General features: G+C 40.4%; 1 protein-coding gene across 3 annotated transcripts in view; it reads left to right on the top strand.

The window, feature by feature from the left end:
• ryk (receptor like tyrosine kinase) overlaps nucleotides 1-20,072 on the top strand; it is a 61,505-nt gene extending 41,433 nt beyond the window's left edge. For all 3 annotated transcript variants that reach the window (XM_053636565.1, XM_053636564.1, XM_053636566.1), the window contains 7 exons: nucleotides 2,429-2,515; nucleotides 5,224-5,293; nucleotides 9,796-9,928; nucleotides 11,365-11,474; nucleotides 11,766-11,925; nucleotides 17,373-17,509; nucleotides 18,754-20,072. In XM_053636565.1, coding sequence (XP_053492540.1) covers nucleotides 2,429-2,515; nucleotides 5,224-5,293; nucleotides 9,796-9,928; nucleotides 11,365-11,474; nucleotides 11,766-11,925; nucleotides 17,373-17,509; nucleotides 18,754-18,865 — 809 coding nt within the window. In that variant the 3' untranslated portion in view covers nucleotides 18,866-20,072. The remainder of the gene's footprint in view (nucleotides 1-2,428; nucleotides 2,516-5,223; nucleotides 5,294-9,795; nucleotides 9,929-11,364; nucleotides 11,475-11,765; nucleotides 11,926-17,372; nucleotides 17,510-18,753) is intronic.
• Nucleotides 20,073-25,215: the final 5,143 nt, after the last annotated feature.

The following is a 25,215-nucleotide window of genomic DNA, read 5'->3' as shown; positions in this document are numbered from 1 at the left end:
AAATCATATTTGAGCTTTAACAAGCCCTTTTCCTGATCCCTGTTTTGAGCTGAAAATCAGGAGGAGCCCCCCTAACTGCAACGCTTAAGCTCTTGATCAAAAACACACTCGCGCTTTGTTAGCACCATTCTAGTTCAGTTAACATATTCTCCATCAGTCAGAGCGTGTAAAACAGTGTCCCGGCAATGAGTCCGTGACCACGTCTGTACGGCCTTAACCTTGAAACAATACAGTGGACTTCTGGGAGATGAAGGAAGTAATGCATTGTATTATATCTCGGTTAATCTCTCAGAACTACATTGTGTTTTTTCAGTGTAGCGGAATGTCTGCGTGCTCTGCACATGGCCACGGGCGAAGTCATGGACTGATTGCTGGGACCGTGTAGATGGAGAATGTGTGAACTGAGCTCAGAAGAGCTGAGCATCTCTATACCATAGAGATACTAGAACTCTGGAGCTATAGTAGATGTAGGAGCCTGACTAAATCTTATAATGATCAGGGAAAGCTTTTCATTGCATGTTTGATGTTTCACACATGGGCTACCTTCTCATTATTCTTATAATGTAATTATAATGTACAATTACAGCTCAATTATAATAACCCATTTTTCACAGTGTCATTTCAAAGACTGTTAAAAGTTTTTTAAAAACAGTTCAAACTGAACTGTTAAAGATAAAAGAAAAGCGTTATGTTATGAATTAGGAAATTATTATTTGTAATCAGAATTTTGGCTGGTTTCCTCCCCTCTATATACTTTTTAATTGATTCATTTATTTATGGTTTTGATCTCAATAGTCACTTGGTGTTGTGATAACTAGACTTGTGCAGTATTGCTGGCCAATTAACAGATATTGAAAACATCTACACTTGACCATGCAGTCTAAGAAGAGCATCAAACATTATTATGGCAGCAGTGTCAGGTCACACATTCCGATTCAGGAGCAGTTTCTTCCCCAAGGCAGTCACGCTCGTGTGCAGTCTTGCACCACAGAGCCGAACCTTCCGATGACTGCATGTGTCACTCGCGGACACTGACGACTGGGTGCTGCCGTGACTACAGGGCATGTCAATAACTAAGAATTTGTTATATTAAGACCGAAGAACTACAGCAACATCTACAATGCATTATGCGCTACAAATAAGAATTCTGCTTCACAACTACTATGTGCTATAACTAGGGAATTTGTACAATAACCACAGACTAAGAAATCAGTCCGTCTGTGCATGAATAGATGTGCAGTAAGGGCAGATGGGAGGGTGCGTGGGGGCCAGTGTGGTAGTACTTTTTGTCGTATGATTTGTGTACCCTGTCTTCAATGCCACGATGTGGGCAGATGAGAGAGCATTCAGTGAGAGTAGGATGTGAGTACTGTTTGTGTGTACAACATGCCTCTGCCTTGGAGATGGAGCTCCATTGTCCTTGACAATAACAATAAAGCTTGAAACCATGACTGTATTGCGAGCACCAAGAACAGCATCATTACTATAAATATTATTTGTAGATTTGACACTTCATTGCAGGCCTGTTTTGATCCTCTTATGGTTATGTCCTTTTATTCTTTTTCGAAAGTGCTGTACCTGACCGTTTTTTGGACAAATATTTTCAACACCATCCCTCATAAACGTATTTAACTGATGTTAAGTATATACGTGTCTAATGTTAGCTAAGTCAGGCATATTTATAGGCCCTCCTTCCTTATTTACATGATCCAATACAGAGTGTTATTGTGACATTAATGACATTACTCCTGCTGCTGGTCCTCCTACTTCTGCATCTAGGAGGTATTTGCACTTACGATTTGTTAGAGATCTAAATCTGTAAAGCTGTGTAAAAACATTTACGTAAAACTGGATTATGACCCTGTGAACTTGCAACGGCACATCTCTCTCGCCCTCGTAGTCTCATTCATTACAAAATGATAATCACTAGTTTTATGCAGGAGTGATTCTTTACACTATGTTTGGCTGTCTGTCTGGTGAACACAGGGCCAAGCCTTTCTACTGCTTACGAATTAAGCAATTTACAACACATTACACTTCTGAAATGTCATCTTAGCTTGTGGCAGCTGAGGTTTGGTACAGCAGCAGGGAAAACAACAAAGAATAAAGGTAGAACGTTCCCGTAGTGGTGTTGAATGAGTCCGCCAGCAGAGCTCTGCTTCATTTAGAGCACTGAGGTCAACCTGAATGCCAGTATTTGTACCTGCTGTTATTTAAATTCTCACCCTGTATAAGACAGCTTGACCTTTATAAAAAATAAATAAATAAATAAATAAATAAAAACGTGTGTATTTCTGCAGGGCTGTGTGTGTGTGTGTGTGTGTGTGTGTGTCTGTGTGTGTGTGTGTGTGTGTGGGAGGAGATATTCTTCCACTTGGCTCTGCTCACCCTTTTTTTTTTTAATGGGTTGACCGTTTGTATTTCACAGGAACCTTTGGACGGATATTCCACGGTGTCTTGCTTGACGAGAAGGACCCGAGTAAAGAGAAACAAGTGTTTGTGAAAACAGTCAAAGGTACAGCTGCAATTTTACACTCCCATTCATCCTTCTTGATTACACCACCGATTGGTCATAAAGTGTGAATTATTTTCATGTAACTGCGTGGCTCGGAAAGTAGCCCCGAATGTAACATGGCCAAGGTTAATATTAGTGTGCTCAATCTAATACGCTATTGTTTCTATAGTAACAGCTCCTACACCAGGACTTGCCCAACGTGCCTCATTATCTAACCTAATAACAGGGTGTTTTTTGGGGTTTTTTTCTTCATTTTTTTAATGTAGTTTAACAGAGTAAAACCATCATATTTGATGCAGTGACCTTTTTTTTTTTTTTTTTAAATAAAGGAGGCATTTATTTAACATTTCTGAAATGAGACTTGGTTGTTACAGTCATGGTGCTTTGATGAGTTTAGCAGCACAGGAAATTCTTGAGGATAGAAAAGTTTATTCTTTCCGATTTCTCAGTAAAATGATGCGTGTTTTGTTTGTTTTTTGTGAATAATTTTTTTTTTTTTTATTATTGGTTTCCCATAAATAACAACATCCAACACAAAAACATAAACAAACAAAAAATCTATAAATATATTTATCTATTTAAATTATAAAAAAATATATAAAATGACGTGGTCGGGGCGGGGGGGGGTGCACATAGCGCACACACACAAGACAGATAATTACACTTCAAATGACAAAACAAATTACGTCACACTGACACAACATTCAAAACATGTTCAAGATTTCTAACAAAGCTCACAGCAACTCTTCAGTTCTGAATTGTACACGGTTTGGCCTTATGAAACCTGCATGTAGCCCGTTCCAGGATGAGCATGTCCAAAAAATAAGAGCGCCAGCTTGATAAACGGGAAATATCTGGTTCGAACCAACCTTTCAAAATTGACTTATTTACAGATGTCAAAGTTGCCAGTAACACGTTTCTTTTTTTTTTTTAAATCTCCAAACTAAAACAGACCTGGGCATAAAGGATTATCCACCATGAAAAGTTCAGAGAGTTGTTCAACTAAATACACCCAAAGAGCCACAACACAAGCACATTGCCAAGACATATGAATATAGTCACCAACAGAACCTGTATCCCATCTGTTACATCTTTTATCCGTAGAAAACTTGACATAAGGTGTCACATAAACCCTATGCACCAGCTTGAAATGTATAAGCTGATGAGCAACATTACTGATGACACAAATACACTGTTCCAAATAGTGATCCCAGTTTAGATTAATACTCAGTATATCATGCGCCCTTTGTCGAGTGAGAGAGAGAGAGAGAGAGAGAGAAAGAGAAAGGTGCCGGTGAGGACATGACTGTTTATAACTGTTATAAGTGAGAACAGGAACTAACCAGCCCCCACCCCCGTGTGCATTATTTTCGAAGAACAGGACGATCTGTCATTTATTCCTTACATTTAAACCGTACATTACCAGCGGTTTACGCAAGGAATAAAAGACGATGGGGCGTGCCGTTACAGTCCACTTTGTGGTAATATGATGTGGCCCGATGCTGTCCAGAAAGCTTCACCACATCAACAATTATATGCTTTTCTTACAGAGAACGAGTTTATTAGCCGTAGATTATGTGCTGTGACCATCGTACAAGTCCCCGTGAATGCGTCATTACTACAGAAATCATGATCTGTTCGAATGAGAGCATTAATTTAAACCTGTGATCTGAATTATAGCCAGAACTATCATTTAGAGTTGTTGTAGAAAATTATTTAGTCCAAACATTTTCACCAATTTAAATTCGAGAATTCAGCAGCACTTTGATGTACATAAACCTTGGTGCAATCTCTTAACCAAGCACACAGAGAGCTAGCCTGGTGTTTATAAAGCAGCATATTGTTATAAATCATCCTAAGCGTGCGTTTGAGATGAGCCCTCCCTCCGAGTACTAGCTGGAAGGCAATTATTAAACATCTCGCACTCTGAGCATGGTCGGGGTTTTTTTTTTTGTTTTTGTTTTTTGTTTTAATTATTAATATAAATGTCATTCTGGTAGGTTTCCTGTGATCTGTCTAAAGCATTTCAACCAAAAAGATTACACAAGATGATTAGACAAATGAAACTGGCTTGTCATATTTGAAATGCATTCTAGTTTGTGATTGCTAATTAATGTTTAAATTAAAAGCAATCCACAAATGAAATCTGTAAGACATGACACAGATATTAAAATGTAGCCTGGTAAGAGAAAATGTTGGGCTTCACGGATCTTAACGTGGCACTCCTGTTGCCCTCCTGCCCCGTATTGCCCCGGACAGGGCGGGTACCTGACTGCCAAACAATGCTCCATGCCAGTCTGAGCTGTAGTAAACCCTTCAACTTCCCCCAGCCATACCCATGGGGCAGAAAACAATGTAGATTACTTGCAAATGCAAAGGAGCTGCCAAAATCTGCATGTCGAGATAAAAACAGACCTCCGTGACCTTAATTTACTTCATGGAAGTTCAGAGGGCAATTACAGGATAGAGCTGTGAGTACACACATTTCTCTAGTGCGAGAATTTACACTACGTATGTATATTTTTTTCCAACACTCCCTAATAATGTTGTTCTGCACTTCCTTCTAAATCTCAACCAAAGGCCAGCTGAATAAATGGAGAATTAACTTGTCAAAACAAGTCAATGTCTTCTCACCTTGTAATTCTAAATAATGACTAACAGCTTATACATTGTAATGCCCCTGTTGGTTCTTGCATTTGTTTTTGCAGATCATGCCTCAGAGGTGCAGGTGACGATGATGCTGACGGAGAGCTGTAAGCTGCGAGGTCTTCATCACAGGTGAGTCATTGCTGTTAATTTATCGGCCGTTCTAAAATTTGAATCACGAGGTTTTAATCACACCATAGCTCATCCTCATCTGGCTACCTGGCTACCATCCGTCTGTTTGTATTATCTAACCTGCTCAAATAACCGCTATAGTCAGCTCCAGAATTATTGGCACCCCTCGGTGGTAAAAAGGTTATAAAACGTGAGTTTGTGGTTATCTTAATTTCACACTGAAAATGAGGACTATATTTTTAAAAAATAATAATAATTAAAAATCTCTATAAAAATATTTTGTAATAAAATGTCAGCCATTTGATTTGCACCAATAGAAATTGTTGACTGATGACTAAAGCCTAATCCCATTTATATTTTACTTCAGCTGAGTGTAGTCATCCATGACTTTCCTATTTCAGTAGAGTATTGAATTGTATCGTTATCATCACCCGTGTGTAAATGAGCTTAAAAGTTGGTATAAAAAAAGAAAACATGCACTAAGTGCTTTTTGAGCTCAAACGCAAAGGGACATAGTTTAATTTCAGCGTGTGTTCTTCCCACACAGCGGTCACAGCTGCCCTGTGGAGAATAACAGAATGGTTGGAGACACAGATTAGCAAACAAATTGTCTAAATAAATACATATTATATTATAAATAGTATCCATTTACTTCGAGTAAAGATGGAATCTCTCGTATTTTCCGTGTGGAATTAAGATAACCATAAATACATTTTTCATCTCCTTTTTGCCCATCTTTTTCCAATATTGCTGACTGTACATAAAGGGTTTTTACTGGTGCAACAGTGATGCCCCAAATTTATTACAGTTGGCTTTTTAAATAGGAAAGAATGGGAATGCCCGATCATTTTTGGTTTAAGGCAGGTGTTATGTTTTTCATATTTTAATCAAAAGCAGACCTTTTTGAAACTATAGCTACAGTAGTCATCCATTCCATTAGTTTTTTTTTTTGTCATTTATTTGACATTTACATTTATGGCATTTGCCAGGCACCCTAATCCAGACCGACTTACATTTATCTCATTTATACAACTGAGCAGTTGAGGGTTAAGGGCCTTGCTCAAGGACCCAACAGTGGTAGCTTGGCAGTGCTGGGGCTTGAACTCCTGACCTTCTGATCAGTAACCCAGAGCCTTTAACCACTGAGCCACCACTGCCTTGTTGTGAATGTTTTCATAAGGCTTTAAACACAGGTGAGGAGTGTTCATCCAACATTATATTACAGTACTCCACACCTGCTGCAAGATTAGTGATTAGAGCTTGCCTTTGTGGTTTTAAATGTCAGCGTGTTTCTACTGCCTCGTTTAAATGATCCATTCTCTCCTACCTGACACGCTAATTGTTGACCTTTTCAGCAAGCTCTATCTATAGTTAAAGTAGGTGTAATAAGTAGAACAGACACTCCTTTATAGGGACTGGAATTGCACATCACTGACTTATCAGAAACGAAGCGCCCAGGACTGTCATGACGAGTGGAATCAGGACAAGTCTGATCAGTCCTGCACACTGAAGATTAAGGGAGGGAGGGAGGGAAGGAAGGCGCCGTAGCTGTCTCCTGGAAATTCAGAGTATCCTCTTCATTCCCCGTAGGTCCTGTGAATTAAAAAAAACCACACGCATAGCGTATGCTAATGTTGGAAACACTTGTATGGCTGTGCTGCATAATGACAGAATATCGTGACAGTGGAGTGAGGGCACTTCATCAGCAGCACTGACCTCCACATTTCCCCTGTAGAAAGATTGAGGATGTGGGTTTTTTTCCCCCTTCTGTCTCTTTTTTTCAATTTTAAGAGCAAGTTCCTGTATTCCCTGATTCAGAGTCTGTCTCCTAGGAGAGAAGGGAAAATGTTAGTGAGTAAGAGTTGTAAGAGTTGTAAGAGTTGAAATTATCTGGCTTAAGGGTTCATTTTGATGTGTGGTAAGAGAGGATTCATTCTGATTGTCAGTCTGGTTTGTGTATTTTTTTGGTACATACCTCCTGAATTTACTGCGTTTAGTGATTTTCTTTGGGTTAGACCCGGGCCATAAAGACACTTCTATAGAAAGTGTCTATAGCACTAAAGGGACTGTTAAGGGTTTGTTTTTTTTCCTTGGTTGCTTGTGATTATTTGCTCTGGCACTTGGTTGCTGGATAGATGGCCCTCATCCTGTCTTGAGTATTGTGTGGATGGTGATGAGGCCAGGCTCTGTCTGAGGTCAAAGATCAGATCGTGCTAGGAACATCCAGGCCTTCTTTGCATCCCAGTCAGAAAATACTACAGGATGGAGCTCAGCTTTCAACTCTGAGAGGTCTCATTTCCTTCCGAAAAATGTTGGCCTGCTATTTCTGCTGCAGTTAGTCACTTTTCAAGCTTCTCTAGTTGCACTGCCCATTTCATTAACTGCCCAATTTTGCAGAATTTGTCTTCATCATCATCATTCTCTAAGCTTTTGCTTCACAGGGGAAGGGGTTTCATGGTTAGTCATGGTATAGTATTGCGTTTATTACCACCATTCCTGTTCATTTTTTTTTTTTTTTAACCAGTGAAGTTCCTTCCTGGTCCAGCTGTGACTACCCAAGAATTTTGCAACCCGTTGCCTGTATATCGTACTCAAACAACCTCAGTTTCTCCAGTCAGTGGAAGCAGACTGCACTGTAAACCCTTTGGCTACCATTGTGTATCCATTGCATTGCTACCTCTGCTGCCAGTCCTAGCATGCTCATAACTTTGTCATGCAAGGACTATCATATCATGACTAGAACTAAAAGAAACAACTAGCCTGTCTATTTCCATCTAAGCAGTATTGCACACTGCCATGCTAGGTAGGTAATGTATTTGTTTGTTTATTTATTTATTTATTTTTGCTCAGTGTGCTCCTTTTCCTCACAGCCACTCTGTCTTTCAGCTTATAATGACAATGTGATAAATACTGCTGATGCAAGAGATTTTATGAAAGGGTAATTTCTTAAATATAAGAAGGAAAAAAATTTTTGGAAACTTGTTAATCTTTTTGTTTCTTTTTTTATTTATATATATATATATATATATATGTGTGTGTGTGTGTATGTATATATTACACACAAAAAGACTTGAGGCTGTAATTGGTGCCAAAGATGCTTCAACAAAGTATTGAGCAAAGGCTGTGAATACTTATGTACATGTGCTTTTTTTTAAAATGAATTTGCAAAGATTTTAAACAAACTTCTTTCACGTTGTCATTATGGGGTATTGTTTGTAGAATTTTGAGGAAAATAATGAATTTAATCCATTATTAAATTGGATTAAATTCAAGCTTGATTGCAAGCTGGCCAGGCCCTGATGCAGCAAAGCAGGCCCAAATCATGATGTTTCCTCCACCGTACTTTACGGTTGGGACGATGTTTTCATGATGATAGGCCGTGCCCTTTCTACGCCAGATGTAGTGCTGTGTGGTTTTTCCAAATAGTTCAATCTTAGTTTCATCAATCTTAGTCCACAAAACATTTTGCCAATACCGCTGTGGAGTGTCAGTGTGCTCTTTTGCAAACTTCAGGCGTGCAGCAATGTTCTTGTTAGTAATCAGTGGCTTCCTTCGTGGTGTCCTGCAGTAGATACCCTGCTTGTTCAGTGTTTTACGTATTGTAGACTCATGAACAGAGATGTTAGGCAGTTCTAATGATGCCTTCAAATGTTTGGCTGTTATTCGGGGTCGTTTCTTTACCTCATTGAGGAGTCTTCGTTGTGCTCTTGGTGTCATTTTGACTTGGCGCCCACTTCTTGGCGGAGTAGCAACAGTTCCAAAGTGTCTCCATTTGTAAAATATTTGCCTAACTGTTTCTAAAGTCTTTGATATCACTTTGTAACCCTTGCCAGCTTTATGTAAATCAACAATTCTTGATCGTAGATCCTCTGAAAGCTCCTTTTGGCGAGGCACGGCTCACATAAGCGTGTGCTTCTTGTGCAGGGTAAACTCCAAAAGTTTGAGGGTTTTTTCAGTCAAAGCAGCTGTAGTCCACACCTCCAAACTCATTTTCTTAACCAGACTCCAGGTGTGCTAAAACCCGACTGACTCCAGTTAGCGTTTTTCAGGTCATTAACTCAAGGGTTCACATACTTTTTCCACAAGCACTGTGGTTTTTTTTGTTTGTTTGTTCTCAATAAAGACATGAAAGATCAGAATTTTTTTGTGTTATTATTTTAGACATATTATATTTGTCAATACTCTTGACTTAGATTAAGATCAGATCGCATTTTATGAAAAATTTATGCAGAAAACCATGAAATTCCAAAAGGTTCACATACTTTTTCGTGTGTGTGTGTGTGTATATAAGACACATACAGAGAGAGAGAGTTTTGTACAAAATTCTCTACAAATCTTTCCATTTTCTCCACTGTCATTGGTCAGTAAATACCTTGATACCATGATACTGTGAAGCCATGATGTTTTTAGACTAGGTTATCATACCCTGCTGATTTCAAACTGTAACACCCCGGTGTCTGCATTTTCCTTAACACAACACATTTCTGCTTCCACCTGCTCAGGAACCTGTTGCCCATTAGTCATGTGTGCACAGAGGATGGAGAGAAGCCTATGGTCCTGCTACCTTACATGAATTGGGGCAATCTCAAACTCTTTCTTCGCCAGTGCAAGCTTGCTGAGGCCAACAATCCTCAGGTAAGTCTGCAACTTGAACCCTTATCTTCAAGCCTGTAATGCATGCTGAGCATTTGCTTGGGATTTGTAGAGCAAACAAAGCTGCTTTGGTACAGACTGGTGAGAACTGTAATTACAAACGAGAAATTTACGGGTTCTCAAAAAAAGTAGTGCTTTCAAAATTATGGATTGGTTGAGGTTGCTTTTATGTTATTTTTAAAAGATGCCGAAAGCTTTCAACCGCTATTGACCCTCCAGCCATAACACCCAAGAAGAAAGTCGATTTAATTGGATTCTTCGGAACAGTGAAAATATTGCGCGGAGGTCTGCTTGATCTAAAGTCGCAGAACGTGTGGTTTAAATGAAGCGGTGCTTTACTGGAGTGGGGGAGAACACAATGAGTGCTTTGTGCTGGTTAACTCCAGGTGGCTCAGATCCAGATGGAATCACACCACCTTCAGGAGCAGAACAGCATGCAGTTGATCTGATCAGTACACTCACTGGTGGCATTCCTCAAACATATAAGCATTACTTCAAGCTAACAGTTCTTTCCAAAGCAAGACTGTGCTTGTTAGCAGTTTTAAAAAAAAAAAAAAATCACTCCATCATCTCTCCTGTCTGCCGTTTGCACGATGTTTGAAGGACAACACCGGGCAGAATGTGAAATAATGTTTTTCCAGTTAAAAAATACAGAAAATAAAAATTTGCCGTTCAGTCCAACTAATTATGAAAATAATCGTTAACTGCAACCCTACTATTATGCAAGTTTGGTTAGTTTCGCTATAGATTAATAAGCAGTGATGTAGCCTTGTGCAAGTTATAGGAAACTTGCACAAAACCAGACAGAATAGAGGAGAGGTAGATTTGAGGCTTGCTTGCTTGGTAGGGATGCTCCCATCAGGATTTTTGCAGCCGATACTGGTTACCGTTTTCTTCTCATCATGATCGGCCAATCCCGATCGTTCAAGCTTTATAGAAGTGATCTGTACGCTTTCTGTTGAGTCACTGTTTAACACCCTGCCCCCCACCCCCAACCCCCACCCCCCCAACAAAGTAATACCACAGATGTTGCCTTGATTAAATTATTTACAATAATGTTGTAGATTGTTGTTTTCATTGAGAATCAAATAAATAAGCACAACAAATTTGAACACATTTTAATAGGCCTTTAAAAATACACTGCAAATTTTTCATTGTTTCTTGAGACCTCGTAATAATTCCACACTGGTGATGACATGACTGCAGCGCGAAAGTTGTAACGCCGTCACGCGTTTTACGTCATCAAATCGCGAACGCTTCGTGAGATCGGCCAAATTTAGAGACTACCGATCGAGTCGTAGGATGTAATTATCGATTGGAGCATCCCTAAAGCTAAAGATCAATAAAACTATATCATTTCTCAATCTTCCCCTCTTTCTTCCTCTCTCTATCTTCTTTCTCTCACTGCCTCTCTGTAGGCCATCTCCCAGCAGGATCTTGTTCACATGGCTATCCAAATTGCATGTGGTATGAGCTATCTGGCACGAAGAGAGGTCATCCACAAAGACCTGGCTGCCAGGAACTGTGTGTAAGTTCACCATTTGACACAGAACTCCCCACACAGACACACACATACACATACACACACACACATACACTTTTACTACATACTTATTTCTTATCTGACTTGTGGTGTGTGGGCCGTCCTTTATAATCGTGCCCAGCTGCAGGACCAGAGGCTTCATTAGTGGTCTGGCACATGCGGTTTGTTTGAACCTCCTCTGTGCTGAAGACTTCAGCCAAGCACGTGAACTTTAATGGCCATTGTGTAATTATTTGCATATGCATACTGACTGACTTTCCGTTGTGCTCCCTGTAGCATTGATGACAGCATGCAGGTGAAGATCACCGATAACGCGCTGGCTCGAGACCTCTTTCCCATGGACTACCACTGCCTGGGGGATAATGAGAACCGGCCCGTGCGCTGGATGGCCCTGGAGAGCCTGCTCAACAATGACTTCTCCAGTGCCAGTGATATTGTAAGAGTCTTAGTCTTTGAGTTTAGCTTTTAACTGTGCACCATTTCATTTATACACATCCATACACATTCAGCCATATCTCCCTGCAGTTCTCACCTGGTTTCCCACTGAAGCTAAGTAGGGTTGAGCCTGGCCAGTACCTGGAGGGGAGACCTCCTGGAGAAAACGAATGTTGCTGCTTGAAGTGGTATTAGTGAGGCCAGCAGGGGGCGCTCACCCTGTGTCCTGTGAGGGTCCTTGTGCCCCCGTATAGTGACGGGGACACTATATTGTAAAAACAGTTCTGTCTTTCGATTGAGACCTTAAACTGAGGTTCTGATTCTCTGTGGCCATTAAAAATCCCAGGACACTTGTCTTTGAGTTTAGATTTTAAACAAGTGTATCTAGCGGGCACCCCTACTCTTATAAAAGAGTAGGGGTGTCTGCCAGTGTCCTGGCAAAATTCCCCCCATTGGCCCTTCTCTATTATGGCCCCCTAATAATCCCCATCTTTGGATTGGCTACATCACTCTCTCCTCTCCACTAATAGCTGGTATGGGGTTGGCGTTCTGGCGAACTATGGCTGCCGTTGCGTCATCCATGCGTAGGCTGCATGCTAGTGGTGGTTAAGGAACCCTCCCAACACAGTGCTTTAAAGTGCAATAAAGTGCTTTGAGTGTCTAGAAAACCGTTATATAAATATAACTGTAACTAACATCCATGTTTGCTAAACCTCTCAATTCACCATACTTGCTCGATGTCCGTATCGTTCTTGACGCCACGCTCAGGGTGGGATGATCAAGTTATAAACTGTTTTGTCTTATGTATACATGCTAGGTTGAGGGTGGTGTCTGTAATAAAATGTCTCCTCTATGATCAAACTCCCATATCCTGACAGCTGCTAATTAACATGGCACTTCAATTATTTTCCTGCTTTTCATGTCTGACATATGCACGGCAATGTGGTCACATTACATCATGATTTTATTTACATTAATTTACAATTATAATTTTGTGGCATATGTGAAAATACAAAGCGTGGGATGTTATACCAGTTGAAGCAGTCACCTCCGGGTGTGCCCTTTGGTTTGCTTTCTTCTTTTTTTATGGATATTTCTAACACCCTCCCTGTTATGGTTTGCACAACTTAAATTTAAAAGCTCTCCAAAGCATCAATTATCCTGTTATTACTGTAGAGTTTCAGAAAGCTACTGTAAGATGTGCTTGATACACATGAATAAAAATGCTTCAGACAGGCTTTCAGTGAACAGGAGAAGCTTTTTCCACCTCTCCTCATTGTATCTCCAGCACTTCTTAAAACTGCAGTATATTATGCCTGTGAAAACCAGGAATATTAACAGCTAGACAAATAATCACTCATGGCAACTTTCTCTTTCTCCTTTTGTCTTCTCAGCTTAAGTTTGATATTACAAGCAATATGGCTGACATTTGCATGTGAAGAGCATGTATTCTGTCCTGACTCACCTTTGGGGTGGGGAATTTGTTCATCTTGTTTAGATTGCTTTTGGTTTACGTTGCCAAGCTGTTAACGTCATACTGACTGGTCTTCTACGTAACGTGAAGAAAATACCAGCGTAATCGGCACACAAAGGCTCATGGGCAGGTTGAGACATGCTTTGCTCCAGTGCTTTGCTCCAGAGGCAGTAGATATTGCAGAGATTTTTAGCCCGTGTTTATAGACTCTCTTACTTTGTATATACAGGTGTGGCCTGAAATTGTGCAGTAGCCACTCTCACAATAGCTTCATCACGGCCCAGGACACATTCTTGTTCTGCTGCAAGAGAGGCACGACAATACTGTTAAGTGTACATTTGTGGGTGTGGAACCACATTCTGTTCCTGTTCATCTCATGGTAATTGCCATGCCAAAGGAAACGGGCTGTAGACCATGAGTTAGACGGTACCACAGTCTGTCTCTCTTATAAAGCATTGCACACAGTGCCAGCTGACCTCTACAGCCCAAAGGAGATGGAGAACAATAGAGGCTAGCGCTAAGCGTTGGTCAGAGATGGTTAAGAAGCTCATTAGTTTGCAGTAGACCCTACGGGGAAAAATTCTTCAGGAATACAATAGAGACCGGTGATGTTGGGCGTGTATTTAAAAAAAAAAAAAAAAAAAAGTATAGTAGATTTCCATTTGTTTATTTCAAATCCTGTCAATTGCGGTTGCCACCCATTTGGCTTTTTTTTTTTTTTTTTTTTCTTTGTAGTGGTATGCCAAAAATCTTTGGTGTAGTACAGAACGTTTTTGTTTGTTTTTCCCGGGATCAGTAATCTTAAGTCTTTCATTAGCAGAAGTCTTTCATTATAAGCAAACTGCTTCAGATTTGCACAAAGCTTACTCCTTGACAAAAGTACATTTTAAACACTTTTTAAAGTCAAGAGTTCAGTGATCATCTGAGGGGTCTCTCAGGTTCCTCGTCTCTCTGCCAGCTGAACAAAAATTAAACATGTAACCGCAATAACGTAGCATAGGAAAAAGTAAAACAGAGATTTAAGCACATTTTACTTCAGTAGTGTGACCTATTTCCAAGTGAGAAGGCATATTTGCTTAGGAAGCATGCCAGAGGGGACGGGGGGGGTTTATCTATTGGGATTTAACTGGCTTGTCAAAACAAAACATGGTCCTATCTAGTCACACCTCCAAAGGGTACAGATATGCGCTGAGCTTAGCTAGCATTTCGGCACTGTGAGATGCGGGCCAACCACACTGTAGTGTTCATGCAGGAAGCTGGTGGCCTCTATATTACTGGTCTGGTGAGAATTCTATACAATGAGAAAATGTTGAATCCTAGTCACTACATGCTGTTTCGATATTATTTTGGCAAGTTCACGTGGGCCGTATTTGGTAAGCGGTTGTTTGACACATGCTCTGAACAGTCTAGCTACAACATTTCTAGAAAGAAAGGGGACTCATTTACTGTGTTTCGTGGAGAAGGCTGAGTTCAGTGTGGCTTGGCAAAGTGGATGTTAGACCGTGACCTGTCGGGGCCTTTGATCCGCTGTGCTTGAAGGGGTAGATGGGGTCATTTTTCCAGACATACACTATGGATGCAGGCTGTGGTTAATTGTTCTAAAAAGCAGTAGTATGGTCAAATAGCTGATTTGCTCTGATTCAGACATGAGCTATGATATTAGATATGTAATTGAATAGCCCATCATTACAAACGCCTCTCTTATTGGGGATTTGTCTGAAAGCGTAAGCTGGTCTTTGCACTGTAATGCAATTTAATGAGGCTGATCAATTGCAGGGTTTTAGAAGGCAGAGGTGGCCTTCATGTGTAAACTCCGATTTGTTTCTCTGAATGTACAGCGGTGCTTGAAAGTTTGTGAACCCTTTAGAAATTTCTATATTTCTGGGTAAATATGACCTAAAACAACATAAAATTCTCACACAAGTCCAAAAAGTAAATAAAGAGAACCCAGTTAAACATATGAGACAAAAATATACTTGGTCATTTATTTATTGGGGAACATGATCCAATATTACATATCTGTGAGTGGTAAAACCTTTGTTTACCCTTGTGCAGCAGTAACTGCATGAAACATTTCTTGTAACTGTTGATCAGTCCTGCACGTCGGCTTGGAGGAGTTTTATCCCGTTCCTCAGTACAGAACAGCTTCGACTCTGGGATGTTGGTGGGTTTCCTCACATGAACTGCTTGCTTCAGGTCCTTCCACAACATTTCTATTGGATGAAGGTCAGGACTTTGACTTGGCCGTTCCAAAACATTACATTTATTCTTCTTTAACCATTCTTTGGTAGAACGACCTGTGTGTTAAGGGTCGCTGTCTTGCTGCATGACCCACTTTCTCTTCAGATTCAGTTCACGGACAGATGTCCTGATATTTTCCTTTAGAGTTCGCTGGTATAATTCCGAATTAATTGTTCCGTCAATGATGGCAAGTCATTCTGTCTCAGATGCAGCAAAGTAGGCCCAAACCATGATACTGCCACCAGCAGATGGGATAAGGTTCTTATGCTGGAATGCAGTGTTTTCCTTTCTCAAGAACACTTCTCGTTTAAACCAAATATTCTATTTTGGACTAATCTGTTCTCAAAATATTTTTCCAACGGCCTCCTGGCTTGTCCACCTGATTTCTAGCAAACTGCAGACAGGCAGCATTTTCTTTTTGGAGAGCGGTGGGTTTCTCCTTGCAGCCCTGTCATGCACACCATTGTTGTTCAGTGTTCTCCTGATGGAGGATTCATGAGCATTAACATTAGCCAATGTGAGAGGCGCCTTTAGTTGCTTAGAAGATACCCTGGCTGCTTTGTGACCTTGCGGACTAGTACATGTCTTGCTCTTGGAGTGATCTTTTTTGGTCGACCACTCCTGGGGAGGGTAACAGTGGTCTTAAATTTAACTCTTGACTGTGGATTGGTGGAGTCTAAACTTTTTAGAGATGGTTTTGTAACCTTTTCCAGCCTCATGAGCATCAACAGCTCTTTTTTTTTTAAGGTCATCAAAAATCTCATTTGTTCATACACTTCCACAGATGTGTTGTGAAGATCAGACTTTGATAGATCCCTGTTCTCTAAGTAAAACAGGGTGCTAATGCACACCCGATTGTTATCCCATTGATTGAAATCACCTTCAGATTAAACTGATAATCCTAGAGGTTCACATACTTTTGCCACTAACAGTTATGCAATATTGGATCATTTTCCCCAATAAATAAATGACCACGTATAATATTTTTTGATATATAGATTGTATATAATAATATTTTTGTCTCATTCGTTTAATTGGGTTGTTTTTGTCTACTTTCAGGACTCTGTTGTTTTAGGTCATATTCAGGCAGCTATATAGAAAATTCTAAAGGGTTCACAAACTTTCAAGCACCACTGAAGGATAAAGGATTTGTTTTTGCTGATGTGGGCTTGTATAATATACCGTCACATCGTGAACTCTCACACTGTTCTGTTCTATTTCGATGGAGTTTGAACAGAGTTGAAATACAAATCCATTTCAGCGGAGTTGAAATGCGAATCGGTCCCCGAACAATGTTGAACAGATCTAGATTTCCTCGAATTGTTTTTCTAGAATGCTTTGTTTCTAAAATGCAGACTAGTGCTGATTGTCGTACAGTGACCGAGAGTTGACTGCCCTTAGCTAGGGGAACATTTGTGTACATTATGGAGACATTTTACAGAAAAAACATGCCTAAAGGTGGACAGTGACCTCCAGGTATTAGCTCTACCAGTGTCACGATTGATCGTCTGTCAGGTTGTTGTCATGGACTTTTACCTACTTTGTGCTGTATTGTTTTTATTACATGTACAAAGGAAGCCAGAGGGTGTCATGTTCACCAGTCTGTATACACCGACTGTCTGTTTACCTAACAATGTCTGACTTGATGATCTTATCACTTAGGTGAAGAGAAGGTTTATATTTCCACCTCAGTCTGTTTCAGTTACAGCTTCGATGTGTCCACTCTTTTACAGTGGGCTTTTGGGGTGACTCTTTGGGAACTTATGACGCTGGGACAGACTCCTTATGTCGACATCGACCCATTTGAGATGGCTGCCTACTTGAAAGATGGCTACAGAATTGCACAGCCCATCAATTGCCCCGATGAGCTGTAAGTACAATTTAATCATTTATCACAACTCATTTCTAAAATCAACAAATGCACACTACATATATACACATCTATATATACACCCAGCTGCTAGTTTATTCTGTACACCAACCTGGTATGTACAGTCACTTGAAAGTTCATCAGATAGTGCTACCATATTGTTGTCTTTTATAGCTGAACAATTACTGATTGGAGCCCATCACACTGACACTGCTGTGGTATGGACTTAGTGATGTGTGTATCAGGCTGTATCAGTGTATCAGTCTCGGCAGCATTGCTCAGAGAAACAGTTCAGTTCAGTTTTTACGATTTACTGCAGCAGTTCTAGGAAGGTAGGAATCTACAGTCTCCAGGTGAGATCATCCACTGAACAAGAGTTAGACTCGGGCATAAATTTTTTTGGGGGAATTGCGGTCTTTAAGGTATCCTCTTGAATTTCCCCTATCAATAAAGGTACATTTTCTCTTATGTGGGACCATCCATGGTGGCAGGCGGTGAGTCATAAAGGCAAAAGCAGATAATCAGGAGCAGGAGTATGTGTATACAGTTTTCAGTCTCCATCAACTCGAGCTTTACCTGATCCACTCATATCAGTCAGTGTGACTGCTGTGCAGAGTGTGGGCCAGCGCCAAATAACATGTTGTAGTCCTTTTTCCATAAATAAGCTGGATCTGCAGTCAGTTACTGTATACCTATTAAGTGTATATATTTATATACGCCTGATTTTTATTAGGAATCAGTGGCAGCTGTTGGTACAGGATGGTTGGAGTTCAAATCTCTACTACTGATCTGAGAGAAGCAAATGGTTCACACAGCATGGCTTATAAAAAATAATAATAATAATAATCAAAGTTCCCAACAGAAATGTTATACTTTCGCTAGCCATCAATACGTGGCAGCTTCTTATCTGTATCCTGCAAGCTACCAAGAATCCAGGGACACACTGTTTGAGCTGCTGCCGTTAGCCGTTTCTAACCTAAACAAGGCTGGCTTTGTCTGAACACAGCCTAGCGGAGGGCAGGAAATTCTAATCAGTGTTGGATCGAGGTTTAGCAGGTTGACTTTGGAAAGAATAAGTAACGAGTTCCTTTTTTAAATGCACGTATATAGCAAGGTCTGAGAAGAATAAACAAGATGAAAAAGATTTGACACCAGTTGATTTCCCACCCCCTAATGATCTTATGAGGAGATTTGTTTGCTCTCTGAATCTGAGTGGTTTGATGTTTTTGTATGTGAACTTCCAGGTTCGCTGTAATGGCGTGTTGCTGGGCACTGGATCCAGAAGAGAGGCCGAAGTTCCAGCAGCTTGTCCAGTGCCTCACGGAGTTCCATGCAGCTTTGGGGGCCTATGTTTAAACTCCAGCCTCAGGTTTTGTTCTGGGCCCCTGGTCATTGACCAGCACTATCCCGCAACAGGAAAAACAGCACCTGACTGAAATAAAACACGTTTCTCTTGTCAGTGATTTTTTAAAAAAAAAATTTTAAATGCCGTCACTGAGACTTTAAGACTCTTCTCTTTGTATGCTTTTTGGAGAAGTCACCCTTTTCTCCCTTCATGGAATAGTAGATCTCCATGTGTTTTCACTGTCGGAGGGCATCACCTACGGCCTCGCCACAATGCACACTCTTCTTAAGAATGCTGGTGTGTTCAAAGGAAGCTATTGTTCTTCTCAGCAAAGAACCTTTTCCAGACAGACACTTGAGTTCAACTGCTGAGTGTTCTCATAAAGCTTATTGTACGTCGGATACTGTCTGATTTTTCAGACATTCCTTGCTTGGATTAAGATTTATGTTCTTTTTGACTCTTCAGCGAGAGGAACAGTCTCCCTTATGTTGAATCTAAAACTGCTATGACGTGGAAATGGGTTTTGTTGTAGTGTGTGTTTGTGCAGAACAGAATATGTGCACAGAATATGTCAGTCCTCCTGTTGGTACTTGTACATTTGCCAAAATATGGTTTTGTTTTGTTTTTTTTTCCATTTGTTCAGCTTAAATGAGCTCAAGTATAGTTCTGCCACTGGTTATCAGGAGGACATCAGCTTACTGCCTCGAGTATTTCAATTTTCTTCAAGGCAGTGGATATGCAGAACTGTACTAGTATTTACTTTAAACCAGTGTTAAACTGGCTTGTGGTACATATTACAGCACCAACATATCGAGTTCATCCAAAAGATTGATATTGCAAGGTTTTGAATTATGGTTGGTAAGGAAAAAAATAATAATAATTACAATAATAGTAAAATTTATTACAGGGTTGTTACTTATTCCTAAGGTTTTTAATGTTTGTTCTGTGTCAGAACAAAGTCTTCCTTTTGTATTTTTTTTTTTTTCTTTTAACAAATGCATAAAGACACACCAATCACTGTGAATAATCAAAGTGTACGGCCTACGAAAAAGGAAAGAAAAAAAAAAACGGTTTCTAGCGGCGTTTCTTTTTCCCTAACATTTATAGACTCTTGATGTTGACAGCTGCATGTTGATTTGAAAAGGTATTATGTAAACTGTTTCCTGAACTCATACCTACCAATTAAAAAAGAACCCCAAATAAAATGGGTTCCCAATGTTTAATTGCTATTTATTACACCCCCACCCCCCCCCCCCCCCCCCCCCCCCGCGCTTTTGTGTGTTTTTATAGACCAGGTTCTGACCTCAGCGATAAATGTAGGGGATGGATAAATTCTACCATAGTTCCACGAAATGTCTCGAGAAACAGGATGATCGAAATGGAAATCCTTAATCCGCTACCGTGTGAAGACTTTTTAAACCGTAAAATGGTGAAAGCGCACTCGAGATTCGCTCAAAGATTCTAGGATACTGAATAGGTACATCCTGTTTCTGCTGAATGTCACAAATTACATGTGATGGATACCAGGCACTGCTAATCTCGTGGACAGTTCCATCCATAGGCTGAAGCATGGTAGAGGTAGCATCATGCTTTGGGGCTGGTTTTCAGTAGTAGGGCTTGGGAGGCTTCCTGGAGGAAAAATTACCAGATGAATCGGTGAGGAAATCCAGCTGAGGAATGCTCCCCAGAGTCGAGTGAAACCCCCAGACAGGACAACGCAGGAGCTACTTCAGGACGAGATTCTCGATGTACTTGGTTGTCCGAGCCAAAGCACAAACTCGAATCTAACGAAACCTCTTCGGAGAGACCCGAAGATAGTGATACGTTGACACTCCATTCCATCCCAATGCTTGAGAAAAGCGTAACATTACAGTTTGTTAAGCTGAACAAGATGCCCCAGTGCTAAACCAGTCAGAGCTTGAAAGGTTACAGATAAGGCTTTGTAGGATGTGTTGGATCAGATTTTTGATAGAAATAAAACGCAAGGGCAATACAATATGGAGAATGAGAATTCAGTGAGAATAAGGGAAAGAACAGAGTCACGCTCTCTTCCTTATAGGCAATGTCTCTTAAAAGTTAATTATAGCAAGGCGTAGGGCCTGACCAAGAAGAGGAAGTGTAACACACAGCGCACACACACCCAACAGCATGAACTCACTCACACACACACACCCGGAGTAATCAGAATAACCACGTAATGGCTGACGATTATTTTACTAAATCGTACAGTACATATGCTAATGACAATGCAGAAAAATCATACACTTACCCGTGATAAAGGAGAAGAAAAAGCTCACGGGTGATGAATGTCCTCAGTCAAAATCAGCTCGGACATGCCATAAAAAGCAGAAGTCGGTTTTAAAAAGCAAAGCACCTAAAAGTGCAAACTCAACAGGTCTCGAGAAGTCCGATGCAAAAATAAGCGGATTGGAAAAGAATCTAAAAAAAAAAAACTCAGACAGGACATCACCCAGACATCAGATGTAATTGTATTTTGGACAAACCAGGGGTGTTTCAACTGTTTAAAAAGGGAGCCCCGTTTCAGCGGACTTTTACTCAGATCACTCTGGGACGTACCTCTGTGCGGATCTCGTGTGGTGAACAGCAATAAACCCTTGCCATTTCCTACTCACGGCTCTGTGTTTTTGTTATCCTCAAACTGATGTAAGTACTTGATGATGTGACTTAGCTGTGTTTAACTTTTTGGAAAATTAGAGACAACATATGCAGCATGGAAGTTATAAACATCATTGTGTTTCTGAATTATGTGTCTAAAGGGCATTATACGCTAAACACAGATTAATGGGGTCCTAAAAGTGACTTTGTGAGACCTTGGATGACGGTATATCACAATTTATAGGTTTTGAACAATTTGAAGGCTGAAGAATCTCTGTTTATATTAACACGCTAGTAACTGTTTGTTTTAACAGTGAGATTAAGTGAACTTTTTCAGCCCGTGTTAATTTTGTACTGTGATGCTTCCAATGCTTCTTTCTTCTTGGAAAAGGAGAGATGTTTGGACAACTTTCTCCAGAAACTTGGAGAATAATAAAAGCGTGTTGAAGTTAGGGGGGGGAGGGGTTGATGTGGTTGATGTGCTTTCTTACAGAGTTGCTTAACAATGTCCAGTTCTGGCCCAAACTGAGTGATGAAGTTATGTTTTGTAAGGGCTTCTCAATCAGGTACTGCATTTGTTCATTATTAAATAATGAAATGGTGCAAAAATTTATATCAGATGCTGTTTTCTGTAAAGTTTGAAATAAACTCAGCAAAAAAAAAAAAAAAAAGAAAGGTCCCTTGTTCCGGAGACTGTATTTTAAAGATAATTCTGTAAAATCCAAATAAGCTTTACAGATCTTTATCGGAAAGGGTTTAAACAATGTTTTTCATGCTTGTTCAATGAACCATAAACAATTATTGCACATGCTCCTGTTGAACAGTCCTTAAGACACTAATAGTTCACAGGCGGTAGGTAATTAAGGTCACAGTTACAATAACTTAATACACTAAAGACACCTTTCTACTGACTGTGAAAAACACCAGAAGACAGATGCCTAGGGTTCCTGCTCACCTGCGTGAACATGCCATGGGCCTGCTGCAGGGAGACATGAGGACTGCAGATGTGTTCAGAGCAATAAACGGCAATGTCTGTAATGTAAGACGCCTGAGACGGTGCTACAGGGAGACAGGAAGGACAGCTGATCGTCCTCGCAGTGGAAAATTACATGTGTCCCCCCCAGACGTGATCAAGAACTTGCGAATGCCTTGGTGGAAGAGTGGAGGAACATCTCACAGCAAGAACTGACCAATCTGGTGCAGTCCATGAGGATGAGATGCACTGTAGTAAACCTCCCGCGCCCACCCTTTTTATTTCAGGGACTCATTATTCCATTTCTGTTCGTCCAATGTCTGTGGAACTTGTTCAGTTTATGTCTCAGATGTTGTATCTTTTTATGTTATTACAAAATATCTACACATGTTAAGAAATTTGCTGGAAATGAAAGCAGCTGAATGTGAGAAGACATTTCTTTTTGTTGAGTTACATGCTGCTCTGCCTGAGATCCGTGTCTGATTCTAATTATTGTAAGATTTCTTCCATGCTATTCAGAAGACCTCCAGCATATTTTTTTTGCCATCTTCATTCACACTGTTGGGGGTTGTTCACTGTACCATGGAATAGGTAGTCAATTTTTTTTTCTTCTTTTTTTTATCTCTGCCACTAGGTGGTGGGGGCATTCATGTTTTTGAGTTGTCTGTCTGTTTGTCAAGGGTAAAAATCAAATATTTGAAATAGCTACCTTCCTGTTTGTCATAGAGAGATATTCATTTGATCTTTATGTTCAGGTACCCAAGGCCATATTTTTGCCATCACATTGATCCAAATATGGTCAAGGCATACAAATCAATAAGAAATATTAGACTTGTCTGCAGTGGATGCATCCCCAACAATTCTGCTTGTTTTTTCCTCATACAAGATGGTGCTATGCTGTCCAAGGTAGAACACAGAGAAGTATTTTATTCAGTTCAGTTCAATTCAATTTTATTTGTACAGCGCTTTTAACAATGGACGTTGTCTCAACGCAGCTTTACAGAAACATATAAACACAGGATAGAGATTTTAAGTGTGTGAATTTTTCCCTATTGAGCGAGCCGGTGGCGATGGGGGCGAGGAAAAACTCCCTGAGATGATATGAAGAAGAAACCTTGAGAGGAACCGGACTCAGAAGGGAACCCGTCCTCATCTGGGTAACGACGGATAGTGTGAAAGTAAAAGAAAGTTCGTTATGGTTTAATATGAAGTCTGTTTGTTGAACTAGTCCACTGATGACTAAAGGAGACTTGGGTGCAAAGTTGTGGTAATTGCAGTCCTTAGCCCGTAGCAGCAACCGTAGTCCCAGCGACCACAGCGAGAACGTCCATGTGAAATTGAGCTCCAAAACCATTTCCGTGGTTCAAGCGGCACCATCCTCAGCAGTCTCCAGGCTGCACTGCTTGGGGTCGTCCTCAATGGCAGAATGTAGCCTCCAATTGATGAAAGCTCCATCCAGAGGTAGGGCATCAGGATGGATCAGACAGGTCCAGAGAGCAGAAAGGGTCAATATCACTAGCACCTCCATAATATCATGTGTGGCTGTACAGAAGCGGAGAGGGAGAGGGAGGTAAAGAGAGGGAGAGCTTGTTAGGTATGCTTACTATTCCGTAATGGATAAGCCTGTGTACGTTGCGTAAAAAAAATATCTAATCATGGTAAGCTTGAGTAAACAAATACGTTTTCTGGACTTAAACACTGAGACTGTGTCTGAGTCCTGAACACTAACTGGAAGGCTGTTCCATAACTGTTGGGCTTTGAAAGAGAAAGCTCTTCCCCCTGCTGTAGCCTTCACTGTTCGAGGTACCAACAAATAGCCTGTACCTTTTGATCGAAGTAGGCGTGGCGGACCATTAAAGACCAAAAGTTCGCTCAGGTATTGTGGCGCGAGACCATTTATGGGTCAATAGTAGTATTTCATAATCAGTGCGAAACTGTACTGGGAGCCAATGCAGTGTGGATAAGATCGGGGTGATGTGGTCATACTTTCTGGTTCTAGTAAGGACTCTTGCAGCTGCATTCTGGACTGACTGGAGCTTGTTTATGTAAGGCATTACAATAATCTAGTCTAGAGGTGACGAAAGCATGGACGAATTTTTTTGCACGATGTATTGGCATTATATTTCTTATCTTAGCAGTATTTCTGAGATGAAAGAAGCTGTCGTAGTAATACAATCTACATGCGCGCCAAATGAAAGACCGGGGTCAATAATCACTCCAAGGTCTTTTACTGCTGCACATGACGAAACGGAAAGGCCATCCAGAGTTACTGTGTAATCAGAAAGCTTACTGCATGTGGTCCTAGTACAAGCACTTCTGTCTTGTCAGAATTAAGTAGAAGGAAGTTAATAAGCATCCAATGTCTAATGTCAATGTCTAATTATCCATTTATCATTCAAAGTTGGAATGGCTAACATCGTACATCACGTAGTACACAGAAATGCAAGGGTGGTTCACTAATGCCAGTATTTGCATCCTTCTGAAATTCAAGACAATGAAGAATATTATAAGCTCCAGCTTCATTTAAGGGAAATGTAAGCGCCTTGCTAAAACTGATGCCGAATGTGAGTTCCTTATAGGGTGTTATTTAAACTTGTTTGTGGGACCTATGAGGAACACCAAGAAAATCTAGAATGGAGACCCATGCTATTCATCTCCATTTGTATAGTGAAATCACCAAAAGTTAAAGGTTTGTCAAAAGAGAGCAAAAAGAGAGTAGGTAACTTTTCTGAAAATTAGAAAGACTAGAAAGTCTTGGAGTAAAACCAACTC

Source organism: Ictalurus furcatus, chromosome 11 (genome assembly GCF_023375685.1).
Source record: "Ictalurus furcatus strain D&B chromosome 11, Billie_1.0, whole genome shotgun sequence".
Lineage (NCBI taxonomy): Eukaryota > Metazoa > Chordata > Actinopteri > Siluriformes > Ictaluridae > Ictalurus > Ictalurus furcatus.
The sequence above is the reverse complement of the archived record's forward strand: the minus strand, read 5'-3'. Positions and strand labels throughout refer to the sequence as shown.